We start from the raw sequence: 24,531 nt of genomic DNA on the forward strand, positions 1-24,531 counted from the left end.
CCAATAGCCCTACACCCCTTTGAAGCTGTTCTAGGAGGTTATGCAGGTGCGCGGCGATGTTGCTTTTCGAACTTCTCGAAACATTCGAATTCCACCTGCAGGGCTGCAGATCTCCCTCAAAGAAATGAACTGGGCATCCAGGACCCTTTTGCATTTACTGTACTACTGTGGCAGTCCCCACACACACACAAGCATATGGTATGTAAGGTACAAGTTTGTATGCGCCCGTTTCCCCACCTGCGTGCGAACCGCTCGTCACGCATGAGCTCGCAAGTCGGAACCTTGATCGACTTGTGAAAGACGAGAGGTGTGTCGTGTGTCTTGTGTGTCTCAAAGATTTTACGTAGGTCATGAGTTGTTTTCCTTCTTTTTCTTTTCTTTTCTTTTTCCTAAGATAATCAGCCGACAAGAAGGATTGAGATCGCCTACAGCATAATGTGTGAGGATCCTCGCACGACATTGTCGCCGTGTCAGCACGCCAAAATCTCGGATCAAGAACTGATAGGCCCGAGGCGAGGATTGACAGCTTCACGCTTTTGCGACAGTCTCGGGAACAGACCCGCCATGTTTTGAATCTATTGACAGCCTGCAAGCCACATGCTACACGCCATTCTGTTCGTGGTATTGTATCTCGAGAACAGAGTCTTTTCGTGAGCCTGAGATTTCGAAAAATATGACGCATAGTTGTACGTCACTATCTCTGGGGTGTCTTATCATCATGTTTTGCAGGGAGGCTCGCCGGGTCGTCCATCGATCAACGATTGTGCCTCGTGTATCTGCCTTCGTCTACCAACAACGATCGAATTTGAACGCAAACTTGCCACTGACAATAGCGTCTATCTAGATAATCTAATTCAGAACTATCCAGGCGAAGTTGGACGAGATAACCACTCTCACTAATTATATGGCTGGTCCTGCTCCTATTTTCACTCGGTACGACCTGAACGGGCCCTTCCTGGCGTCCACATTGTTGTACTGTCTCGCAGGGGCCAGACTCAATTGGTTGGTGCAGAAATACAAATACCCATCCAAAATGGCCGCGCTGTCCGCATGCTGAATGAGGCCGCTTCGTACCAGCGTCTTGACATAATAGTTCTTCGCCGCTACAGGTCCCGAGCCTCCAGGGGCAACACCATTCACCTCCTCGGTGACCCTCGCCTGGTCCGTCTGCACATAGAAGATGGCATTCTGCTCGCTCGCCAGCATAAACACCCGGCCCTGGTCGTCGGCCGTGAACCCAGCCTGTTCCGAGCCGAGCTCGCCCGGGTCCTGCACAGCCGCCAGCACCTCGGCGTCGGTGGCGTTGAAGTCCTGCAGGATGGCCTGGGCAACGTAGTAGAAGCGCCGGGACGCCAGGTTGCCCCAGTAAACATTGCCGCTCTGGAGCGCGATCCCGTCCGAAGCCGTGTTGCAGAAGCTCTTGGTCGTCCCGTTCCAGCAGTAGATCGACTGCCCGTCGTAGACGCCTACGAAGGTCGGGTCCGCCATCACCACATGTGTGCCGTTGAGCCGCTTCACGACGCCGCCCGTTGCGAGGTCCATGGCCACCACACCGCCTCCGGGAGACTCATCGGTCAAGAAAGCAAAGCCGCCAGTGCCGGCTGTGTTGTTGATGCGTACATCGTTTAGGTTCGTCTTGTTGAACAGGATGCCGTCCGGGAACACATATGTCCTGATCAGCGCTCGCGTGGTCACGTTGAACGACATGATCTTGGCGCCACCGCCCGATATAGCCTGGCCGCTGGACCCGTATACGATACCGCTGTCGACGATCCACATCTGGCCCAGCGAGTCCAGCACGACGTTTTGGACGTTGATGAAGCAAGTGGAAGGGTCCTGCCCGTCTGCACACCGCTGGATCTCGGCGGAGGGCCAGGGCTCCTCGTCTTCAAAGCTGGTGCAGATGACCACGTTGTTGGTGGAGTTTTCGGCATTGCGAGGGTATGTCAGGTACACGTTCAGGTCATGATCCACCGCCAGGCCGGTTGGTGCGTCGGTGCTCTGGTGGACAGCCTCCAGCGGGTCGCCGATGATGGTGAAGTCTTGCGGGCAGACGCCGTTCGTGGAGTTGGAACTTGACAGGGCTGGGTTGGGACAGGTGGTGGGGAAGACGGCGCCTGCTGTAGTAGCAAGACTGACGAGGGCGACGAGCGTAGGCCACATCTTGATATTGGGAATCCGCGGCACGATGATGCTTGTTCTGCGCCTCAGGTCGTCCTTCTTGTGACTTCTCTTGTCGGAATGATGAAAAGTTCACAAAAGTGCTACCAGCACACTGTCATAGGTGACCTGAAGGTTGTAGGATCATCTATCTAGATCAATTAAAATAAAAACAGAGTCATCAGCATCATTATTCCGCTGTGCAAAAGTAACTTCAACACCCATAGTCGAATTAACCCCCCCGCACCTTAGTATGATGTCAAGCATTTCAACGTCGTACCGGCAGTTCACTCAAGACGATAAATACTCCGGACAAGTTCCTGATGAAGTTGATATTCCCGTGAACCTTGGAAATACCGGAAGCACCCCCGCAGTTCCATTTGTAACCTGGACTCACAAACGTCCAATTGCAACGCAGGTTGGCAGATTGACTTTTGAGATCACCGTATATACCCAGACCGCCCTTAACAAAGTCTATTGAAGTTGATTAATCAAAACAAGCTGCGAACTGGTGGCGTCCCAAAGACCACGCTCATTGTTTGCGGCTGATTGACCTCATGTGGTCCAATCCATCCAGATGAGGATATTCGCATTCCACCTATCAGCATGAAGACTCTTGAGTGAGAAATGACTGGATTACTCCGACTGCATAAACATCATTTTTGAGATCAAAGAAGATTTTGCCTTCTTGGACGAGTCCTCCCTCCATAAGTAAGTACTTACTTGCTTTTGAAAAAGTAACGAAAAGTGGATATAAATTACGCCCAAAATCCTCCTAACCCTGGTTCATTATCCCGGCACTGCCACGAGCGCTCACCTCGGCGCGAACACTTCACATGAGCGCATTTGGTTTGATGAGTGCTTGAGATAAATAAGGAAAAACTGCATTTTATGGGCTGTAAATTCTCCGATGGAATTAAGACTCGTGAGGGTTCTCAAAGGTTGATTTGCGACCTATTGCCCAAGAAGAAAGTCAAGTACTGCCGCTCGGACCGCGCTTTATTCGCGTCCGTGCCCCTGCCTATTTCATCCCGACGCGCAGGTAGCAACCACGCGCAGCTCATGTCTTCTCAGTCCACTTCAACGGCCAGCTTCGGATACTCCCATTGAAAGGCAGTGGTCAGTACACCCTGCTATATCGTTTCATACAAACATTCATGCTGATTCAGTTCGCAGCGTCCACAATGTATCGTGACTGTTAGCTGTGTTGAGTCCCCGATGGCGGTGAACGAACTGCATCCTCTGCAACAAACTCTGACCAGGACTGCGACATATGAGTCCGACGAAGGTCTTTGCTAGAGGTCGTCTAAGATTCTGAGCCTCACATGGTGCGGAGCACAAACGCGTACTTCTGCTCACCGCTGTCGTCTGTCTCATCACGCGGAATCTCGGCACCACCACAAACTCTTTCAGGCCACGAACATCTCCTGCATCTTGATGAATCGAGTATATCTCCTTCAAATCGCTGGCTTTCCGCAAACGGGCTTTTATGTCCTTCATAGCGCGTAGGAAGGACTAGAGATAGCTCTCGGAGCAAGCTGAACCAGTCAACGGCAGGCCGAAAGCCGTACAGAGGAACATTTCCCAGCGATCCTCCAGCACACAGCCGCATCACGCCCAGGACTGTTCGCTTCGCAATCGAGCCGGTGCCCAGAATGCCACAAGCTGCCGTGCCCTTCTCAGCTCTCGGTGTTCCACCTGCTGCGGTGGTGCCCTCCATGTCGGACGATGTTCCTGCGGACAGTGCCAACGTTGACCCTGCGGTGTCTTCCATGGATCTTGAGAGCCATCGACCTGCCTTGATGAGACGCGGCAGGCCCGAAGACAATCTTTCTGGGCTAGATATCCAGCAACTCTCTGGGAAAAGAGCTTTGAGCGGCGGCGATATCTCGAGAAAGAGGCAGAAAATCACACTGGGTGAAGACCATGTCAGCCCAAAGGATGCAGCAGCGCCCATTTCCAGACCTCTGGACGGCAGCAACAGAGATCACTCGGCTTCATCTGCATCACTCGAGGTACTTGGACATGCTCTCTATCCTCTCTCCCTTTTGTTTTGCAGGCGGGAACTGCAGATACTATGATGTGTTCATTCACTGACTCCAGTCATTTGCACACAGCCTCTTCGGAAGCACACCGGTATTGCAACCCAGCTCAACCCGCTCTACGAGCATCTACAAGGACTAAAGACCATGATTGAAAGTGATGACCGGACAACAACAGATCCGGGGTCAGCTGCAGGACGCAGCAACAGTCTGAACAACTTGACGACAACTTCAAAGTCCAAGAATAACGAGCCATACCATCGTAAAGCCGGTGAAGGGGAGAATATTCGGGATCAAATCGAGAAAGTGAGTTTTCCCAACCTGTTAAAAGGAAACGGAAAAGGAAAAGAGAAAAATAGAGCAAAAGTAAAGAAAGAAAAGAAGAAGAAAATCCACGCTTGTTCATCTACTAATGTCAACGCTGCGATCGATGCAGGTCTTCAATCACTACAAAGACCAGGATCAAAGTATAATGAACCCCGATCTAGCCACTTCGTCAAAGCCAGATGAAATGTCCCAGAACAACGGCAAGTCGCGTGATTCCCGAGGTCACACCATGAGGCAGATGAATGCCGCGAGCCATTGGGGAAATGACCAGGACGATACATCGGTCCAGCGACGACTCGTGCGGGCACGAAACTCATACCCAAACATCTACTCCAGGAATCTAGACGGAAACCCATATCGAGTGGAAGGTAAGGTGATGCTCTGATCACAGTTGCCCGAGACTCCATCTTGTGCCTGTTGTTTAACCCTCCTTGTTCTTGATGTGCTGACCAGTATATGAGATGTGTTGGGCGGACTCATGCTCCCTGGACACTACGAAATGACGAAGGCTGTAGGCACTGGCATGCCTTGGGTCTGTCCCATTCGATCCTGCCCAAGTCATTTCAAGAGAAAGACCACTCTGGGCAAGCATTGGAAGGTTTGTCACAATCATCCCAGCGGCGCAGCGTATCATTGCCCTGACATATAGCAGAAGAAACACCGGAAATGCCTCCTGAACGACAACAACGATGGGACCTTTTCTATCAAAGGACAGTACCGCCCGAAAACCCCCAGAAAGGAAAATGCCCTCGTTATTAGTCAGGAACCATCGGATCCGTTCGATGCCCCAGTAGCTCCTCCTCTTGAATTGTCTCGCAGCTTGCAGCCCAACACGGCTAATTCACAGTGTAATGTTGATGTTCCGAGAGAAGCTGAGTTTGGTAAGGAGCCTGCTGCTGAAGCCCCACCAAATGCATCCGTAACTGCAGATGCCGAATCTGTTACCTACTTCAGACCGGGACTTGTCATGATCTCAGATGATCTTGAGATGGCCACGAACTTTCGGGCATACAATACATGGCCAGGTGCGACCCAATCACCACTCAAGAAGCATTTGACTTCCTTCGTAAGCCGTCGTCTCGGCTAACCATTTGATCTGGCAGATCACGCAGGAAATCCGGTCAAGACTGCTGGAGCGCTTCTGCCTGCCAACTACAGACTCTGTGGGTATCCTGATTTCGAATGGATCTGTCCAGTTCGATCCTGCAGATGCGCAACGAAGTCTATCGAGGCCCTTTCCAACCATTTCGAGGCAAGTCATTTTTTGGTGCTTCATTATTCCTGGCATTTCTTCTGTACGTGCCTGTGAATATTAATGTCAACCAGCGTCAACATTCGTTTGCTCTATTTAACGACAATAGGGATGGCACATTCACTGAGATCGGGCACCACACTGGAGGTCGCGCACCCATTATCAAGTCCAAGAATCCAATCGACCCAATCATTCCAATGAAGGAGCCAAATGTCGATCCTGGAGACATCAGGCTCCAACATGACTTTGCCGCAAGTCGAGCGTTATGGTGCACAGATCAACTCAAGCGGTTACTCGCGAACAAGCCTCTAGAGAAAGTGAGAACGGTCGACGAAGTCATGGCCGAAGGAGGTAACGCGGAAGACCTGAAAATCATGGAAAACGCGCCACAATCTATCCAACGATCGCTGCTTTCCACCCCGACTCCTGAGCCGTCCCTGCCCGACTCCGAGGTTTCTTCCAATGCCTCTTCGGAGGACATGGATGATTCGGAGAAGGTGTATGACAAAGAAGCGGTCAATGGAGCAGAAGCAACGCACGAGAGAGGAGCTCCCAACCCTGCAAAGCAGGAGAGCAAGACTTCGGATATGACGACTACAGCAGTGAAAGAGAACTGGGCGACTATTGAGGCTCTCTTCACCGGAAAGAAATTCCCGCCACCCCAGTCAGACCCGATGCGAACACTCCTATCTCTTCCCCGCGTCCGAGAGCTTGAATTCCCCACAAGTCAGATGTTCTCCGTGGCCTGGCCCAAGGACGTGTCTCTCCTTATCGTACAGCTTGTTGGTGAGGAATCGCCGGAACCATGCAACAGATGTGCCAAGGGTTCAGGTATTTTCAAAGGCTGCGTCATGGTGAGCGATAATGTAGCCCAAGCTACCCAACAGGGCAGTTGTACTTGCGTCAATTGTGCATGGAAGAGCTGTAACCTTGGCGTGTGTGACCTCCGGCTGAAGCTGCGCGAGCGCGAGCGCGAGCGCGAGCAAGCGGCAGACGAGCAGACTTCCTCGCCGCTTTCAGACTCGCAACCTTCTATACGGACTCAAGACAAGGATGGTCACTCCGACGTCGTGGAGAACGGCTCAGAAGATCGCCTTCGTTCGTTGCGTGCTCGTCGGTCTGAGCGGCTTCTGACCGAAAAACAGACGAAGAATGATGAGAAGTCGAGGCCACAGCCTACATCTCATGATGACGTCCCGCCTGCGACAGCTCCAACTCAGCCACGCGCAGTCGCCCCGGAGGAGCACAGTGTGGAAGTGCAGGAGACTGGAGTGGGAGCTTCAGCAGCTGCGTCCAACATGGCTAACGGGTCCAGGTCCGTACAGGTTGATGAGCGCTTTACCTTTGGGACTCATATCATATCACCGGGCGCATCTCTTCAGTTAGATGTGGATTCTGCAAGCCTTCGCACCTGCACTCTGGCCGTAGGAAAGGTGACTGTCAAGGTGCACGGGGAGCCGGCCTTCCGAACGGGAATTCAGGGCATGTTCAAGATCATGCCTGGAAGAAGTGGGGAGGTTGTCAACACCTCTGGAATGGATGCCATACTGCATGTGTATACTATGAGGCTGGGTCGATAAGCATAAGGTGTGACATTACCACTTCACATAGGAAATAATATTGCCATGTTCAAGTCTATTTAGAAAGACAGCATTGAGATCTTGAACACGTAACTGGTCCAGATTGGTCTCAGCACAGCATTGTTTCCACATGCCAGACAGACTTAATAGGTCTGTGTGACCATGGTTCAAAGCCCTTGTGACTTTCCCATGTGGCTCTTTGTCACAAGCATGAAGTGTCGTGGGCAGGCTCTCCATGCCTGATCCACCAATGGCTGGCATCAATCAGCTGCTGCGGACGGCCGCTGCAGGGAGCTCACTTCATCACCCCTGTTCTTTATGAGAAAGTCACCCCAACAAAGCAACACAAACCGGTATGGTGCAGTGGTGAGTGTTCATGGTGTCTTCTCTCGACACAATCCATTACCTCTGAGCTAACATAATCAAAACCAGGTTTAGCATATTGGATTTTCAGGGCTGCGAAAACTTCCAAAGACCGGAGTTCGAACCTCCGTGCCGGTGAACTTTTTTGTTTCTTTCTTTTTGCACCTTTCTGTTCTGACTGCTGAAGCTTGCGAACTGAGTTTGTGACTATGTACTTTTTGAACTTCCCTGGAATCTAATAGAGCATACTTCTGAACGCCCAGCTGGCCTGATTAGTCTAAAACCTCCCTCAGTTTTTAGATAATCAGGGCTGCATATGTCCCTCTCATATGCAATATTTTGAACCAGGGGGACCATACTCTTCAGGTGTTGACAGCGTCAATTCTGGTCTTCTGTGCATATTCCCTCTTGATACTCATGTGGAGGGGCATGAGTGTTGTTGAAAGTTGGTATTGAGAAAGAAAAGAATACCTTGTCTTCCTAATTTGCAAATGGGGACTATGATGAGAAGTCCTGCGCACGTCTCTACGCACTGATGCAATATTTAGAAGGGTGCTTACTTATGTGAGGGCAAAAGGCTTGGATTGAAGTGTGCTGAAGAGAAAAGAGAAAAGAAGAGAAACGCCACGAGGCCAGCTATCTGAGGCTATCAACAGGTCTGGCTGTTGGCTGGCTGGAGGGGCCGTGCACGGCCCTGGGCCAGTGACTCACTGGCCCTCGCACATTACTCGATTGTCGGAACAAGCAGTCGTCAAAGAGAAACAGGACACAAATGAGTTGGGTTCAAGCCAGGCCGGACTCTGTTGGTCATTGACTGGCCTCCGAGGTGCTGGGCGAAGATCTTGATCATACAGAATCAACCAACCTCGAAACTGTATAAAGAGCTCTCGAGCCACAACTCAAGGATGATTTGATTTATTTGGATCCGATAGGGGCTGACAATCCTAGACCTTCTAGCTCTATCAACATTTTAGCCCGCCCTGCGACGACGTGACAGATAACTCGGGGTACCACGGCTTAGTAATGATGGACTGGGAACGTATAATATGTGAGGGCAAAAAAGCTCATATTGCTGTGCGCTAAAGAGAAAGAGAAAGGAAGAGGCAAGCCACGAGAGCAAGTAACTGAGGCCATCAACAGGCCTGGCTGCTGGCTGGCTGGACTCACTGGCTCGCGCACATATAATCCTCATTTTTGGTAAGGTACTTTAGCCATGGGCTTTCGCCTAACGTTGGGTTCTGACCCCTTCACCCATGATTGCCTGTGGCTGATTTCGTGACCTGCATGTTGAACGACCCAATAGTTGGCCCTTCAGACCCAGCAACTCCGGGCATAACATTCATTGGTGTCAAATCTACGGCGACTACACCTGTCCTTCCCCTCTTTCTGGTTTTTTGGGGGGGGGGGGGTCGGAGGCTCTCACTGGCCTGTTTTCGTGATTTCGTGGCCTGCATATCTATGGGTTACACTGTATCACTGCAGCCTATGAGAATACAGACTGCTGCTGCTGATGAGTCTCTATCAATGGAGGCGGCCTCCCAGGACTGCAGCGGCCCAGGTGAGGCGTAGCCCCCGTAGCGGTTCAGGCAATGACTGCTCAGAAGATCATAACAACGGATTCGCGCACCACAATTTATGCGAGCATAGTAAACTCTGCCTAGCACCGACACGACCTCTACGACCACTACATTCCTAAGGACAAGTTTCCGAAACTACTCCTTCTATACAACATCGCTCGATCAATCCTCCACCTCATCCAGCAACGAACTCGTACGATGTTTGGCGAACGCAGCGCGTCACCGGCGGGCGCCGGAGCATATACTGAGGCTATCGACGAAGGCAACAAGACCTTCAGCCTGTTTAAGGAAGTTGATGCATATTTTGGAAACCCTATTCTGAGCCTGTTCGCCTCTAAAGCAAGGGCTAGAAGACTGAAGACGGAGCTTGACCAATGGTACGACTTCCTCTACGACAGGAACCGCAGAGTTTACTACACGCCCATCCTCTCCGCGACGAACTTTAAGAAGCACATTCGAACATGCAAGGGGGTTTTCAAACCCGCCGGGGAATGTCTCGCTACAGCACCATGGGTCCAGTTCGTACACGGCCTGGGAATCACGCCCGAAAACAACGTTATAACCAAGAGGTCGTTGGCTGGTAAGGGGGACCCTAAGATCGTGCTAGAGGTCGACGGGGAAGTAATATGCCACGTTGTGAATATGCTAGGGGGGGACGACGCCGTGGCTGGCAAGCCAGGTCTGTCAGGGGCAGGAAAGTCATACACCACAGCCATCGGGGGGATCACGTACACGCCAAGTTGTGGTGACACTAGAGCTGCAACTCTTCGGTACCAACCCTCCAGCACAAGCGAAATCGCCCAACCGCACTTCTTCTTTTCCTCGTCTCAGCGGTCCGGTAAGGCCTGGGATCCGGACAACTTGTTGACGCGGTATGAATTGGCTCTGGAAGTCGGCACATCTGACGGATCCATGATGTGGCTGATACCCTCCACCCATATTTCTAGAAGGCTGGACATATTTATCGAGTCCCTCAAAAAGCTGAGAAATCCTTCGCACATACCCTTGCGCGACAGACCAGTCTTCATGACACCTAGTTGGCTTCACGATGCAGAACGCGTTCGCCGCCGAGCAAGCGGCGGTGACCAGGCAGATCAGCTCCTTCAAGATTGCGAATCGCGGGCAGGTCATGCCCTTGAGGAATCGGCACGTATACTCCAATTCCTTCACGACTGGATCAAACCCCGCCAACAGCTTTACTTTTTGGTACCTGGCGGGATCTCACCCGAGGCTGTGTGGGAACGTGAAAAGGCTCATGAAATACTGAATAAAACCGTTAAGTCCTACGAATGGGAAGTGCCAGGTACATGGAAGCATGACCTCTTTCTCTCAGGAGATAAGGTGGACTCGGTTTTGACAAGTGGCCCCAGTGTCTGCATTATTCCAGGTGCTGTGTATGTGTTACCTTTCGATTCCTCCAGCGAGTTGTGGCAGACGAGGCCACTTCAGCTGGAGGGGGAATAACAACATGTTTGGGAGCTTTGGGCAAGGTGTGAAAGTGGGTAGCAGATTCCGGGCCAGATGGATCAAAGATTCGGTGTGGCCATAGCCTGCTTCAATTCAAATATTCTTCCTTATTGTCTCTAGTGGCTTCGCGATTTGTACACCACAAAGAAGATGGAGTTCAAGAGGCGGCCATATCGTGTAAGTCCGGACTAACCCCGACGCTTGAGATGTATTGATATCGGCATACGACGATCTTCCATGGCTTTATGTTTCACGCTGCTCGCTTTCTTTTGTGATTCCGAACAGTGTCAACGTCAGCCATTTTATATGGCAACATAAAGCTAAACTCCGTTTCGATACCAATATATAATCGTAGTCGACCACCACCCAATCTTCTTTATAGCCCTGCAGATAATCACTGCCAGACCCATCAGAATAACCACCTTTTTTTACTACTACGACTACTTACCAAGCTACTTACGGACTTTTAAGTTTCAGTTCACCAAGTTCTACAACATGTTTAACCCTGAGATAAACTTCCACCCTACCTTCACCACGCCCTCCCGCCCCCTCACCTGGCTCATAACAGGCTGCTCCTCAGGCCTCGGCCTCGCCCTCGCCCGCCAGGTCCAAGCATCCGGCCACACCGTCATAGCCACCTCGCGCAACCCTTCCCGCACGCCCGAGCTCGTGGAGGAGATCACCAAGGGCGCCTCGGCAGGCAGCCCAGGCAGGTGGATCACCCTCGACGTCGACGACCCGCACGCGGGCAAGGTCATCGCGGACCTCGAGGCCGAGGGCGTGGCGATCGATGTGCTGTGCAACAACGCCGGGTATTCCATCCACCACACGGTGGAGCAGTTCACAGAGGATGAAATCCGTGCGCAGTTCGAGACGGTGTTTTTTGGGCCGTACAGGCTTATGCGAGCCGTCTTGCCGGGTATGAGGAGGCGGCGCTTTGGGGTGGTGGTGAATATGAGTACTGGCGCCAGTCTCGAAGGGCGAGATAGCATGGGCATATATGCTGCTTCTAAAGCCGCGATGGATGGTCAGTCCCTCCTTTTGTCTTGTTTGCATTTCCTCAAAAACGGAAAATGCAGAGTATGCTTCTGAATGTGGGGCTGACAGCCACCCTTCGCCCCCGGGGCTAAAACAACAATAGGCCTCACTAAAGTCCTGGCCAAGGAAGTTGCGGCATTCAACATACGTACACACACAATTCTGCTGGGTGCATTTCGCACAGATATGGGGAACAGGGCGCGTGTGGGCAGTGCAACATTGGCAGAGGATTACAAGGGTAGCCTGGTGGACCAGACTCTCCAGTTCATGACCACCGGGAAGTTCGTCGGTGACGGGGATCCCAAGAAGGCAGCCCGGGCGATCTATCAGCTGGTTGCGGGCGAAGGCTTGGGTGCCGGTAAGGAAGCTGAGCTGCTTATGCCTCTCGGCCGAGACATGGAGGCAAGAGTTCAGTTGTGTCGGAATCGTCTGGACCATTGCTGGGAGGTATTTGGTGATATTGCGATGAATGTGCGTGCTGATTCGTGAGAAGGGCCGGCGAAAGCCTCACCCCAGGCCTTTTTCCTTTTGGATCTCTTGGTATGCACAATGTCGCAACTGGTACTATCGTGTGCCTACTTGCTATTGAATACTAAGACAACGTGGCCCCCCAAAATAATGGTCTCAGGAACAACCCAGGCATTACAGTCACCCATAGACTATAAATACCCAGTCAGTGAGCCCCTCTGATAATTACCTCCAATACGGTTCCAAGCCTTTCCTAAGCCCACCCAAGTTTCTGCAAGCGCCCCTTAGGGTAGGAAGATGTAATCTAAGCACACTAGTGAGTGAAATAGCACATATATTACCAAATTGCAGTAAATGCTGGTATTCGAACTGTCGCCTGACTCTCGAAAAATCCATCATGGCCTTGTGGAAATCTCCAGGCAATCAATACGGTCTTCTCCCGAATCAATGAATGTTGCCTTGTGGTCGTTATCATAGGTCGTCTCTGGAACCCTCTCGACTTGATCGTGCCAATACCCCAGGTAACAAGTCTGTCGTGTATACCTGTCCAAGGGCTCACTGAAGGAGCTCTGGGACCTGAGAACGTCGCTGACGAGTACTGGATAGGATAAATCGTAGGTCATTTTCCAGTTGATGGAATCGAAGCTCAGGTGGCAGCTGGGGGAAAAAAGTGGAACGGTTATTGCGTATTGTGCAGATGGATGGACTCGCATGGCACTTGAACAGGTGCTACAAGAGCTGACGCGGTGGGGGGATGCATCATTTCAGTGATTGCTGCAGGTGGCAGTGAGCACTGTTCCATTGTCAGCTTGGCGCGTAAGTAATTTCCAGATGGGGGGAGACAAAAGAGAGGATATCAATATCTCAGACCTTCGGCGAACAAATGAGTGCTATCGAAAAAGTAAGAAAAAAGTTGCTGCTCGAGATACTCGTTCTCGGTATGAAGTGTGAGATCATGGGTCATGTCTAAATTATGAAAGTACCTGAGCACTTGTCCTTTCAAGCCCAGAAGCTGCGCAAATGGCTGCTTCCTCTATCATGTTGTCGCTGCCATGCTGGCTAGCAAGGGAAGAAGGAACTCTTAGGAATTATGCTACTTGAGCCTTCCGTTCGAGTTGAATAAGTACAAGATGGGCAAGCGCGGTGTAGACCAACACTAATAATTAGGCAATCGAGCCTGTATTTCGCAAGAAGCTTCCTTGGCAGCGAGTGCAAACCAGAATTGCAAGTCCATTCAGGCTGGTCAAAATTACTTCTTTGCGCTCTCCTCTTGCGTCTCTCAACCCTCCACCGGCGACCGACAAGTAAACGCATTCACCTGTGGGGTCTCAAACGCCGCAATCAGAGACTTAATCGCAGAATAGCAGCCCAGACCACTGACGACCAAAGAACACAGTGTGTAGAGCGTAAGCAAGATACAGAGCCACCAGTACCGGCCCATATACCCCCTGACAATCCTCTTGAGACCGTGATCCTGGCGTTGCACCTCGCCCGTGTGCGGGTCGAACGGTGTCTCTCCTCGCATCGCCTCCCTCTGCACAAAGAACCCCAGTCCAATAAGGGCAGGGAATGTGTAGGTGAACTGCACGAAAAAGAGAGCGGCGGTGAGACCGATCAAGCCATAGAAATCCGGGATGGCGGCAGAGATGATGAAGGCGACGGACCAGAAGACGGGCACCACGGCTGCCCAGCACCATTTGCCTCGCTTGGTGGTCAGAGGGGGGAAATCGAAGAACTCGATCAGGACGTTGTTGTAGATAACCTTGATGCCGATGTTGCCGTAGAGAGTGGCGGCGATAATGCCTGTGATGACTGCCAGGACATTGCAGACGGTCTGCCAGGCGTAGGGGGACAGGCCTTGGTAGGAGAGCTGTGGGAAAGCGACAATTAGTCAAGTCTCCTGAATGTACTTTTACCTCATTTGCCACACACACACACACAGAGAGAGAGAGAGAGAGAGAGAAAGGTGTACAACGAACCTGGTTCGCATATTGTCCTTGGAAGTAGTACTGATATGACCCGTAGATCATATAGACCGAGTAAATGAAGAACTGCGCTCCCCACATCACCTTGAGAAAGTCGCGAGGCCGCTGCAACTCAGCCATGAACTCGATAAACAGCTGCGCGCCAGCATACGCATAGACACCCTGCATAAGACCCACAACGGAGCCGATAAACCCATTGTCGGACGGCGGCACGGACGCGTAAGTCACGACAGGAGGATACGAGCCGTCGGGGAGCTGCGTCACAGAAGCTGACAACGTCGCAGCACCCGAGGAGCCAGCTTGTGCTGCGGCATAGTTGGGCGGGCTGTGGGCAAAGACGCCCATCGAGATGAACATGATCAAGAGGTTGATGAAGACGGCCCAGTTGGCCAGCCACGTGAAGCGGGACAGCGTCCGGATCTGCCCCATCACGTAGCCGACGATGGCCCAGATCAGACAACAGATACAATAGCAGAGGCGGAACTTGGAGATCTGGGAGATGGACTGTCTGCAGAGAAGGTCGTCAGTATAGGTTGTCGGTAATTCTATGTCCGCCGACGATGCGTGCAAGCCATGAAGGAAAGAAAAGAAGGAGGAGAAGGAAAGGAAATTGCACACACATACCCATTGCTGATGATGATATTTCCTACAGACAGCAGAAGCAGGAGGGCCTGGGACCCGTTGACCAACCAGCGAAAGTATTTCCCATAGGTGCGGTAAGCCAGGTCGCCATAGTTCTTGGCGGGGAATTCATAAGAATCAAGGTTGAACTTGATGTCCTCTTCCCCGTCATCCCAGAAGGTGTTGGCATCAAGAGCATCATTGCTGAAGTGGCCATTCACGTCGCCCTCCGGGCTGATAGAGTGCAGATCACCGCTGTGGTTCGTGCCATTCAGCGGCTCTCCCTTGTAGTCGGTGTGGTTCGGGACTCTCAAGCCGGTTCCCGAGGTTCGTGAGTAGGTGAAGTCCGACAATTCGTTCTTGGCCATAGCCTCGAGAAGCTCCGTCTGCATCCTCTTCTCGTCCTCGGTGATATCGAAGGGCGCCTGGCCGCCGAGTTCCTGGAGCGCGTTGACCAGCTCCTCCTGCTGTTGTATCTTGGTCTGCAGCATCCACATGAGGTCGCGAGTCCAGCTCACGGCACCGTTCAGGATATCACCCTTGTTGGGCCCCTTGTCCTTATCCTCCAACGGAAGACCAGTGGTGATGTTTCCGGTATTGCCGCTGGTGGCTCGCCTCGCACCTGGTCCTGCTAGTCCGGACGTTGCCGACCCGGGGTTCGAGTTGCCTGTCAGGGTGGGAGACATGGGGGTGCCGTTCGAGATCATCTTGCGGATCTTCTCGTCCTCCAGCCTATGGGTGGGGACCAGCTTGCTGAGGTCCTGGATCCTCTCATTGATGTTGTCCCGTCTCCGCCTCTCGACAAGGTTGTGCGACTCCCGTCTGCGCTTCTTCTTGGCTTCCTGCTGCGACGACAGAGCACCACCCTGGCCGCCAAGCTTGGTGGGCATAGACGTGCCCTTCATCAAGAAGCCATTGATCTGAGCGCTGTGCAGCTCTGTCTGGAGGGGTGAAGAAAGGCCGGACCCTGGGAACGAGGTCATGCTGTTTGGTGTATGGGCCCAGTGTCCGGATGGTGCCTTGGTATGGTGAGCTCCGCCCGCTCGTATCGGCTGGGCGCCGAATCCGTCCTGAGATCCCATCGACAGGCCCAGAGCGCCCATCTTAGGGGTGAGTGGGCTTCTCGCGGTGGAGGCCTTGCGCTGCATGGCCTGTGCCTGGAGTCTCTGTCGGGCCTGCATGAAGTTGGAGTCGTTTGGGTCCTTTGGCATGCCCTCGGCGATGGGCGAGCCGCCGTATGACATGGGCGTGTGGAATTGTGGCGCGTGGATTGATTGGTACTGTGGCACATTGGACACGAAAGGGCTCTGGATGGGATCCCCGTCGGGCGTGTTGGAGAAGCCGGGCATGTGTTGCTGCTGGTCGATGCTCGGGCGCGAGTTGTACACGCCGCTGTTCTGGTTGTAGTTCATGTTCATCTCGTTCATCCCACCAAAGTCATGGCCTTGCATGCCCGAGGGGGCTTCGGTTGGGCTTCCGAGCCCCTCCAACAGCTCATCATCGCCAAAGACTGCCGAGCCGCTGGAGAAGGCATTGTTCTGATTGTTGGAGTTTCCACCAAAGTTGTTCTGAAAGCCTTGGTTGAAATTGAGATCATTTGGGTTTATGCTGCCGCTTGCGTGGCCGCCACCGAAGTGGCCAAAGGCCTGTTGGGCCATAGTGGGTTGCAAAATGCTTGTCGAGGTGGCGGGTTGTTGTGAGGTCGTATCAAATGTCGATCTTAGTTGCCCTGGCTGATCGATGACTCGAAGAGACGATGGACCGACTGGGGAAAGCACCACGCCGCTTTGTCTTCTCTCCTTGTCGCAAAGGTGTTTTTGGGGAGGTGGAAATTCTGCTGGAGACGACAATCAGCTCTGTGGGCACACAAACATAAGGAAATCAGATCGGTCGGATATGAGCTGTCTGTCTGATTTGAGGTTTGAGGCTTGGTTGCAGGAAGGCTGAAGAGGGGTCAAGGGAAGCCGAGGGGCGCAGACAGAGAGAGAGGAAAAGAGGGACAGCGCCGCACCAAGTTGCGGTCAGCGAAACCGGGGACTCTGGAAGCCGGAACTCCCGACCAGTTACATCCTCTGTGGTCCAGAGTGTAGCTATTTTGGGGGGCTGCAAGCTGATACGAGGGAAAGAGGCGACAGGAAGGGAAGACGGTGATTTCTTACTGTTCTGCAAGCGAAAGCCCGGGGGTGGGGAGGAGGGGGATAATAGATAATGTGACAGCTCAGCAGTATGCCATGAACCCTCTTGAGGCTGTACGTCGTATGGATTCTTAGTGGGGCTTGGCGGGCGACTGCACTCGGGACGATCGGGTCAATTTAGGCAGAGGAAATGCAAACCAGCAGTAAAAGGCGGCGACGTTGTTAGTACGACTTTGAGTTGTGATGGATGGCGTTGAAATGCAATTTCATGCCGGAGTTGAATGGGCGGCGGAGAGAGACGAAGACGAGAGAGGGTTGGGTGCCTGCGAATATAAGTCGTCGGAATTGACGGGTGTGGGTTGTTGCGTCTTGGAGTGTAAAAAGATGACTTGAGGGGGCTAGAACGTCGAGTCCAGGTCCGAGGGGAGGATGTCCTAAAGAGGCACGGAAAGGTTCTGAACTTTCCTGGACCTGGTTGGTTTTGGGGGGGGGGGGTCGAAGAGTTGCTGTGGCGGGCGGGAGCTTGGACAGACCGCTTTGCTGGGATGGGTCCTGTAACTGGCAAAGGGAGCCTGAGCCTTCTCAGCGCCAGTCCTAATATTGGACTGGAAAGCGCGGTAGGGGATAAATAAATCGAGATAGTACCGCCACCAGGTAAGGTGATAAGTCCGAACGAAGACTATAAAACAAAAACAGGTATGAAGCAACCACAAAAGGGAGAAAATAATCAGATAACTGAGAGAGGAGACAGAAAGAGAGAAAATGAAGAGGTAAAAGTGATCAATAAAATTATTGAAAGTTAACAATCAAGTTGGGTCGTGCGCTGAACAGGTTGGAAAAGTAGACGTGGGCTTGCGATTGGGCGTTGGGCGGCGACACGAGCTCCCTTTTCAGCTTTCAGTTCAGATCTGAACCTTGGCGTTTGGGTGGGTTTGGGTTGGGTTCGAGAGCGGATCCCCCTTCTTGTTTCTTCTCTTGTCTAGAATCTGGAGAAGAGGTGGTAAGAGGAGAAAATGCTGGGGTTGTTTCCTGGAGAGACAAGTTCTCGACAAGGGGGGTTCTGGAAGGGTGTAGGGGAGGTACTATAGCGCATGTATAGCACTATGGTACAGCGCTGTGGGCACTCTGGTCAGCGCTGCCGTCCACTGATTCACTTCCGGGGACGGTGGATCGACAATACCCGAGCAGGCCTAGCGCCGGAGAAATTCCCGAGGGCTACGGCGGGGAGGGGGGCAGGCTTGGAGATGGCAAGAACGGGTCCGATTCTTGTCTCTTTCTCGCTGCAGGTTCGAGGATGAATGTGTGCTTGTGGGTGGGTGGGTGGACCACGAATCTGAAATGGTCCAAATTGAAATTCTCAAAAGAGTGAAAGTGGCGGCGGGTTGAGGCTGGTTGCTGATGTGTAGTCCACAGCGCCGAAACTGGTGTTTTGGTTGCCCAGGTGGAGGACGAAACCAGTTTACTGCTGATGGTGTCAGCTTTCTGGTCGACTGGATTAAAACGCTGTTCGTACGAGATATGAGTACGAGGTGTGAATGTGGAATCGGCTGCTCGCAGCGCTGCTGCAAATGCAGGGCTAATATTGCCCGCCGGATCTATGATACCGTAGAATTCTGTGCTTCTGTGAAAGGAGCAACTCGAGGTGACACTGGAGTTGCGTTGCGGTTGTGTTGCTGACCTTTTATGGATTTTCCCCACTTCCTCTCTCAGTGCGACACAACGCCGAACTATACGCCGACCGGATTTGTCGTCTGGCGAGATAAGTTGGTTTTGCCTTTCTGAATGACCTCGTTTCGATATCTTGAGATCAATGATTGAGAGTCTGATGAGATATTCTTGTCAATATAGCCTCTTGCTCCAACGATCTCTTCTTTTTTTCTTTCTTCTTCTTCTATTCATTCTCCTCGTCCTCTGGACATGCAAAACCCCACTCGTTCTTCCGGGGGGTAAGGGCGGCGGCAGCGGCAGCAGCAGCAGCGTACCTCAATCGCGAGTGGTCAGATTTGGAGCCTCTCCCGGCTCAACGTCGGACAGGACCTTGACGGTATGCGATGCACAAGGCGAACAGGTCCACTTTGGTTATGGAGCTAAAGAGCTGCCGTGCACTCAAGTCCTGTAGGATTGGCGGGGGTGCCGATCTGTGATTCGCCTCTTTCTCGTCTTGTCAAATCAGATATATCCGCCTCGGACGGTAGGCCCTTCAACGTCCACCAGCGGGCTGGTCTTCCTTTGATCCAACTCTCTTTTTATCTGGGTCGTAGGTGGGGTGGGCGTTCATCCCAGACTGACGTCGTGCCGCAACAAGTGCTTCGAGTCTTTTGCGAAGATCGTTGAGGGGTAGCAGGTAGTGGGTGGTTGCAGGCAGGCAGTCTTGCCGGGGGTGGTTGCCCTGCGTGTGTGCCTCTCTTTCTCTGTTGATCCGTGATCTGAACACGGCATATCGTATCGTAAGCCAACACTGTCCCTACTCGTCCCCATCATCCAAGACGTCAAGGGACTGCGTGAGCCTCTTACCTAATGCCTGATTATGCAATCTACTTTCGCCTTGAGGAGAGAAAGAAGGGCTGCAGGTCGGGGAAAGACGCAGGGGAACTCTTCTGTGGTCTGTGGTCGATACTTATTTATATAATCTGTGTCTAAGTTAAGGTCCTCCCATGCTGTAAGTGTATTGGGTCAAGATGCGAAGCCGAAAGACGATGTGGCAAGAGGGAGAGGAGACAGGATGAAGTTTGGATGTATCTGCAGGCCATACCCACTTATATACTCTACACTATCTCAACACCCTTCCCTGCAGGAGAGGTCATGTATGTATATCTGTCTGGAGGGTACTTGAGTCTCCTGACTTCTCTATACGTATGGAATGGTGTGAAACATAGAGAGAGGGTAGACTACGACACCGCCTCAGTTGCTTTTCTCACACTGTAGCAGCAGCAGCAGCAGCAGCGACAGGAGCAGCAGTCCTGGCTGAGGACGAGCTGTCCCGTGTAGGGTGGTGTACTGTAGGGATATGGTAAATGCACCGGGAAGTTTTCGTGGTAGTTTCCATCAAGGGAGAGATGGGGAGACGAAAGGACATGGACATTTCCGGATGGTACGGGGGAATAGGGTGGTGGGCATGCATCCAGCGTGACTCGTGTAGTCATCCCAACCTAAGACATCGAGGCACACCACAAGGTGGTACTTGGCTAAGCGATGGCTTCGACAGACCCCCTTCTCCAGCACGTTCGACGTCATGCCGTCTCTCTGTATAGTGATTTTTGCCAGCGGCAAGGCCGGCCATAACATGGATATTGATCATCTCGCGCACCCTCTCAACTCTCGCTCTGCCGCGCTGCTGCATGAAGGAGGCCTGTTGTGGTGGCCCAGGTCTAAGATCGCCCAGATCTTCAAAAGCAAAAAGTTGAGACAAGCATACGAGGTTGGCGGACGCGATGGATGCCGTGCCCGGTGCCTCGTCCTACCCGACCGGTGAACGCCATCAGTGGATTCTAGAGCGACTGCAAGCCAGCCAGCCAACCAGCCAACCAGCCAACCAGCCAACCAGGCAGCCAGCCAGCCAGTTCAGACGAACTGACAAGGCCACGAATGGACTGCCTTGCCGGATCATGCATGTACAGACCTGATCACCAACTCAAATCAACGGGACCGAAATTCCAAAAGCCTACCCTCCTTGTGCCCCAGCGTCAGAAGGCTACCTGTACTTTTGTGATATATCACCGGCCGGCAGTACAGTCTAGGCCGCTTCCTCCCCCCTCCCCCCTCCCTTTCGTCCCTCCACGATCCTACACTGTGCGTGACGAGTGGGCTACCTTGCCCGAGGAGCTGTCCCCTTTCGTGGCTCAGGTGGCTCTGTGCTTGATCAAGGTTTGGTGGGGCGCACGACCTCCCGCGGCGGCATAAAAGCCAGCCATGGGATTTTAAACTTGGCGGTTGCAAATGCCATCTTGACCAGGGAGGCGAAGACAAGATCCGCATCGTATCAGCAACTAGCAGCGGTCATGATACCCAGGACCACACGGCACGCAGTCTGGAAAGGACAAAAACCGGATCTGGAGCGAAAAGGTTGGACGCCTCTCAGAGAGAGGTGTGGTAGGACATCCTTGCGGTCGATTGCTGCGAGCTGCAAGATGGAGGGCAAGACAAGATGGCCCATTTTCATCTCCAAGTCAAAAGAAGAGCAGGAGCCAGTCGGAGGATCTGGAGACGGGCAAGTGCCGTCTGCAATGTGGCACGGGGCACATCACGGCCCTCCCACTTGCAGGTCAGATCCGCGCTGCAGACCCACTAATTTCAGCAGGGGTTACATCCGCGCGCGCTGGCCCAAGGACTCCAACGTCGTCTCTTCGTCGGTCGTCCTCGGTTCTTGCCTCTCTCTACCTACCCTCTACTTCTACTATACAGTAACAGCCAAAGCTCTAGGATCGCTCTCCTGAACGCAACATCCACACACCCATACCCACAAGCTGCACTACCCTCCTCGGGCACTGGAACCTGTCACGCCCGCATTTCTAGCACCCTTTCTAACGTTATCTTGTATCACTTCTTTTTACCCTTCCTGCGTGCCCACCTTCCCCCCCCCCCCTCCTTCAGCCGTCACCATACGCGTGGCTGTCCAGGCTGCTAGAAATACACTTCGTGTTGGGCCACATCGCCTGTCCCATCAGCAGCCTGCGTTCGAGCTCTGGAAAGAGAGAGAAGGGGAGAGAAGGGGGCCTTCCCAAGCGAGAGGGTCTAGATTTACGCCAGCCACAAGCCTCTTGCGTGTCTGACTCTTGATACTTTGCGCAGACGAGAGCACCAGATACGTACATACATACATACATACGTCGTCGTCGTCATCGTCACACCCAAGGCCAGCCCGGTTGACACTTTTCGATACTGTGTGGTGCGCCTCGCCGTACTCGCCACACTAGGTTTCGATACTACCTCCTCCTCCAACACACAACCTGGTCACCTTGAGGGTCACAGCCTTGTTCTGTTCGACCTGCCAGCAGACCCTTAGCAGCGCTCTGGCCCCCTCATACAACCCTCCTTCTGAAAAGATACCGACCAATAGCCTTCTTTACTTTGGACACCATCCCCCTCCTCACCCCCCTCCTTCTTTCGAATCCATATATCACAAGCCAAGTTTATCGACAAACCCTCGTTCGGGGGCAGGGTCATTCGGCCACCCTTTTGCGACGCTATAACCTTCCACCGCGGAGCTCTTGGTCCTAAGGTTTACAAGAAGTTGGGAAAAGGGTTTCAGGAAGACCTACCAAAGGCAACACGCCCGGAACGCCCGAAATACAGAAACAAGAAGATCACGCGGCCAAGATGGCTTCAGCATCATTTCGCGAGCAGATGAATTCCCTGGGTTGGTCGCGGCGCGGCGAGGATGAACCTATCAACACCTCCCAGCAGACCGGCCTTCTGTCATCCATCAAGTCGTTGAACCCGTTCGGTGACCGTGGCTACGTGCGCTTGCCCACGACTGAGGGCGCCGGTGCCCCACTGCCAGCTTCCTCGAGGAGGGAGGAGGAGGAAGGGTGGTTCGCGCGTGAGTTGCCCAACAAGTTCGGTACCCATAACTATACACTCCACTCGAGAGATAGAGACAGAGAGAGAGAGAGAGAGAGAGACTCGTTTCCCCTTTTGCAGGACCCATATGGCCATACGAGCCTTGGGACGGCACTTGATGAGAAAGAGGGTGTCTTGCCACACCAGTGACTCAAATCCTGGAAACTTGGCCATTACCTGATCTGCACCATCTACATCTATCTGAAATTCCTGGCGAAAGAGCAAGAGGCTGACTTGTTACCCTTTTGGTTTGGGCCGTCACAGTGAGCAGATGGGACCGGATGCTAGTCTTTGGTGCTTGCAACCTGGGCGCGCTTGTCTGCTTCGTTATCTGCTTCGCCCTCTTCCCGGTCTTGTCACTCAGGCCTAGGAAGTTTGTTATCTTGTAAGTTGTCACATTTTCCAGAATACTGTACCATGTGGCCATGAAATAAGCCCGGGATAGCGCCCCCTCCCGCAGCTTATAGGCTACTTTGGGACGGGAGACCCCGTGGCACATCCCACGCACGCACGGGGTCCACCCCATCCGCCCGTCCTCTCTGGAGAGGGAAACAAGCTTGTCTTCCTGCACTCACCCGTCGTGCATACGCTGTCGATCTCGCATGACTTGCCGAAGGGGTCCCTCCCTCGCCTGGTGACTGGTGAAGGTGACCTGCAAGGCACAAGCGTCCTACTCGCTCCTTTCCTCTCCTCCTTCTTTTCATCCGGATCTCTCGGGGAGCTTGCACTGCGGTGAGGGTTGCCGTCGAACTTGGCTGACCTGTTGACAGATGGACCCTTGGATCGGCGCTGTTCCTAGCGTCCTTTGCGGCTATGATGGGTCCCATGGCCTACGTTCAACACCTACTGTCTGGACCTAGACTACCCTTCACGGCCGCGTATTTTGGGTCTATCGCCCTCACTTTCTACTTTTCCATGGGGGTGAGTTATCACTGCCCCGTTCAGCAGATGTGCAGGACAAGCACACCACACGCCACACACGCGCTCCCTACCGTGATGCGTCTTCACCGGTTGCATTAGGCTGACACGGGCGTCCTGCCTGCCTCTCTAGTTACACAGCACTATCCTCACATTGTTCTCGGCGATCATCCAGATCGCCTGCCTTTTATGGTACCTAGTCAGCTACTTCCCGATGGGATCCAGCGGCCTACGCCTCGCTACTACATTCGGAGCTCGGCGAGCTGCGGCCTGGATGACTGGGTGAGCTGCGAGATATTGTCATCCATGCTTGCCAACAACACCAAGATTCCTTCTGGTGTAGTGGAGCACCAGGAGAGAGACACGGGGCGGCACCGACACAGTCGGGAAGTTTTCTTCAGAGGTAAAATAAAGAAGAAGAGAAGAAAATTAGGAAGTATTATTTTGTTCTCGAAATGCAACGCATTATCAGACGAAGATTGCCAATCGAGATCGTTGGTCACGAGCGCAGGGCGTATGGAGCACTTTGGTTTCAGCGAGGGACGGGAAATGTGGAAAAATCATGGTGGGGCTGACGCCAAATGGCTTGCGGCCTGAGTCGAATGAGTAGTAGAAACAATATATACACCTCGTATCAATTTGTTAGTATTAACATATTTTTTAACAGCCGGTCTACTTACACCTATATATTCAGCTGCAGCTGTTAAACTTACAAATCCTAACTCCTCATTAGTATTAATATTTTTAACTAAAACAGCTATCCCTCTAAGTGATGTAGCAGCTGCGGATATTTTAGAAGAGAAAGTATAGGAAACACAGTGTGTAAATTCACAAGAAACTATCCGTATCCAGTAGCACGAGGGCAAAAATGAAAAGGTTGAAGAAAAAAAGGGTGACAAAAACGAGTGAGAAGATTGTGCACACAGACTAGACTTATGCACAGCTTTGACCCTGCACGGAGGGGAGGCGTGATAAGATCATGCATGGATGCTATCAGTCAAATGCAACAGCAGTCGTCTCGCATGCGTCGTAAAAGCTC

At 52.7% G+C, this 24,531-nt stretch overlaps 6 protein-coding genes across 6 annotated transcripts; 3 read left to right on the top strand and 3 right to left on the bottom strand.

Annotated features, from left to right (window-relative positions):
• Nucleotides 1-900: 900 nt before the first annotated feature.
• Nucleotides 901-2,163, bottom strand: M406DRAFT_70721 (uncharacterized protein; the record flags this gene model as incomplete). The annotated part of the gene is made up of 1 exon (XM_040925366.1): nucleotides 901-2,163. The coding sequence occupies one exon, from the start codon at nucleotides 2,161-2,163 to the stop codon at nucleotides 901-903; it is 1,263 nt and encodes a 420-aa protein (XP_040775721.1).
• A 4,058-nt stretch (nucleotides 2,164-6,221) lies between these two features.
• M406DRAFT_322722 (uncharacterized protein) lies at nucleotides 6,222-6,817 on the top strand (the record flags this gene model as incomplete). Its single annotated transcript, XM_040919684.1, has 1 exon — nucleotides 6,222-6,817. A coding segment is annotated over exon 1 (464 nt), but the record flags the coding sequence as incomplete, so codon positions are not given.
• Nucleotides 6,818-11,263: 4,446 nt separating this feature from the next.
• Nucleotides 11,264-12,295, top strand: M406DRAFT_340303 (NAD(P)-binding protein; the record flags this gene model as incomplete). The annotated part of the gene is made up of 2 exons (XM_040921542.1): nucleotides 11,264-11,795; nucleotides 11,910-12,295. 2 exons carry the CDS (start codon nucleotides 11,264-11,266, stop codon nucleotides 12,293-12,295), a joined length of 918 nt encoding a protein of 305 aa, XP_040775723.1.
• A 1,180-nt stretch (nucleotides 12,296-13,475) lies between these two features.
• On the bottom strand, nucleotides 13,476-14,957 carry M406DRAFT_356659 (uncharacterized protein). The gene is made up of 3 exons (XM_040923500.1): nucleotides 14,884-14,957; nucleotides 14,254-14,767; nucleotides 13,476-14,144 (listed from the first exon to the last, which is right to left on the bottom strand). The coding sequence occupies exons 2-3, from the start codon at nucleotides 14,686-14,688 to the stop codon at nucleotides 13,554-13,556; spliced, it is 1,026 nt and encodes a 341-aa protein (XP_040775724.1). The 5' UTR covers nucleotides 14,689-14,767; nucleotides 14,884-14,957; the 3' UTR covers nucleotides 13,476-13,553.
• On the bottom strand, nucleotides 14,805-16,538 carry M406DRAFT_259267 (helix loop helix transcription factor; the record flags this gene model as incomplete). The annotated part of the gene is made up of 1 exon (XM_040917286.1): nucleotides 14,805-16,538. One exon carries the CDS (start codon nucleotides 16,536-16,538, stop codon nucleotides 14,805-14,807), a length of 1,734 nt encoding a protein of 577 aa, XP_040776225.1.
• A 5,793-nt stretch (nucleotides 16,539-22,331) lies between these two features.
• On the top strand, nucleotides 22,332-24,128 carry M406DRAFT_351883 (SFT2-domain-containing protein; the record flags this gene model as incomplete). Its single annotated transcript, XM_040922654.1, has 4 exons — nucleotides 22,332-22,554; nucleotides 22,839-22,959; nucleotides 23,345-23,495; nucleotides 23,626-24,128. The coding sequence occupies 4 exons, from the start codon at nucleotides 22,332-22,334 to the stop codon at nucleotides 23,776-23,778; spliced, it is 648 nt and encodes a 215-aa protein (XP_040775725.1). The 3' UTR covers nucleotides 23,779-24,128.
• Nucleotides 24,129-24,531: the final 403 nt, after the last annotated feature.

Source organism: Cryphonectria parasitica (genome assembly GCF_011745365.1).
Source record: "Cryphonectria parasitica EP155 unplaced genomic scaffold M406scaffold_5, whole genome shotgun sequence".
NCBI classification, from domain to species: Eukaryota; Fungi; Ascomycota; class Sordariomycetes; order Diaporthales; family Cryphonectriaceae; genus Cryphonectria; species Cryphonectria parasitica.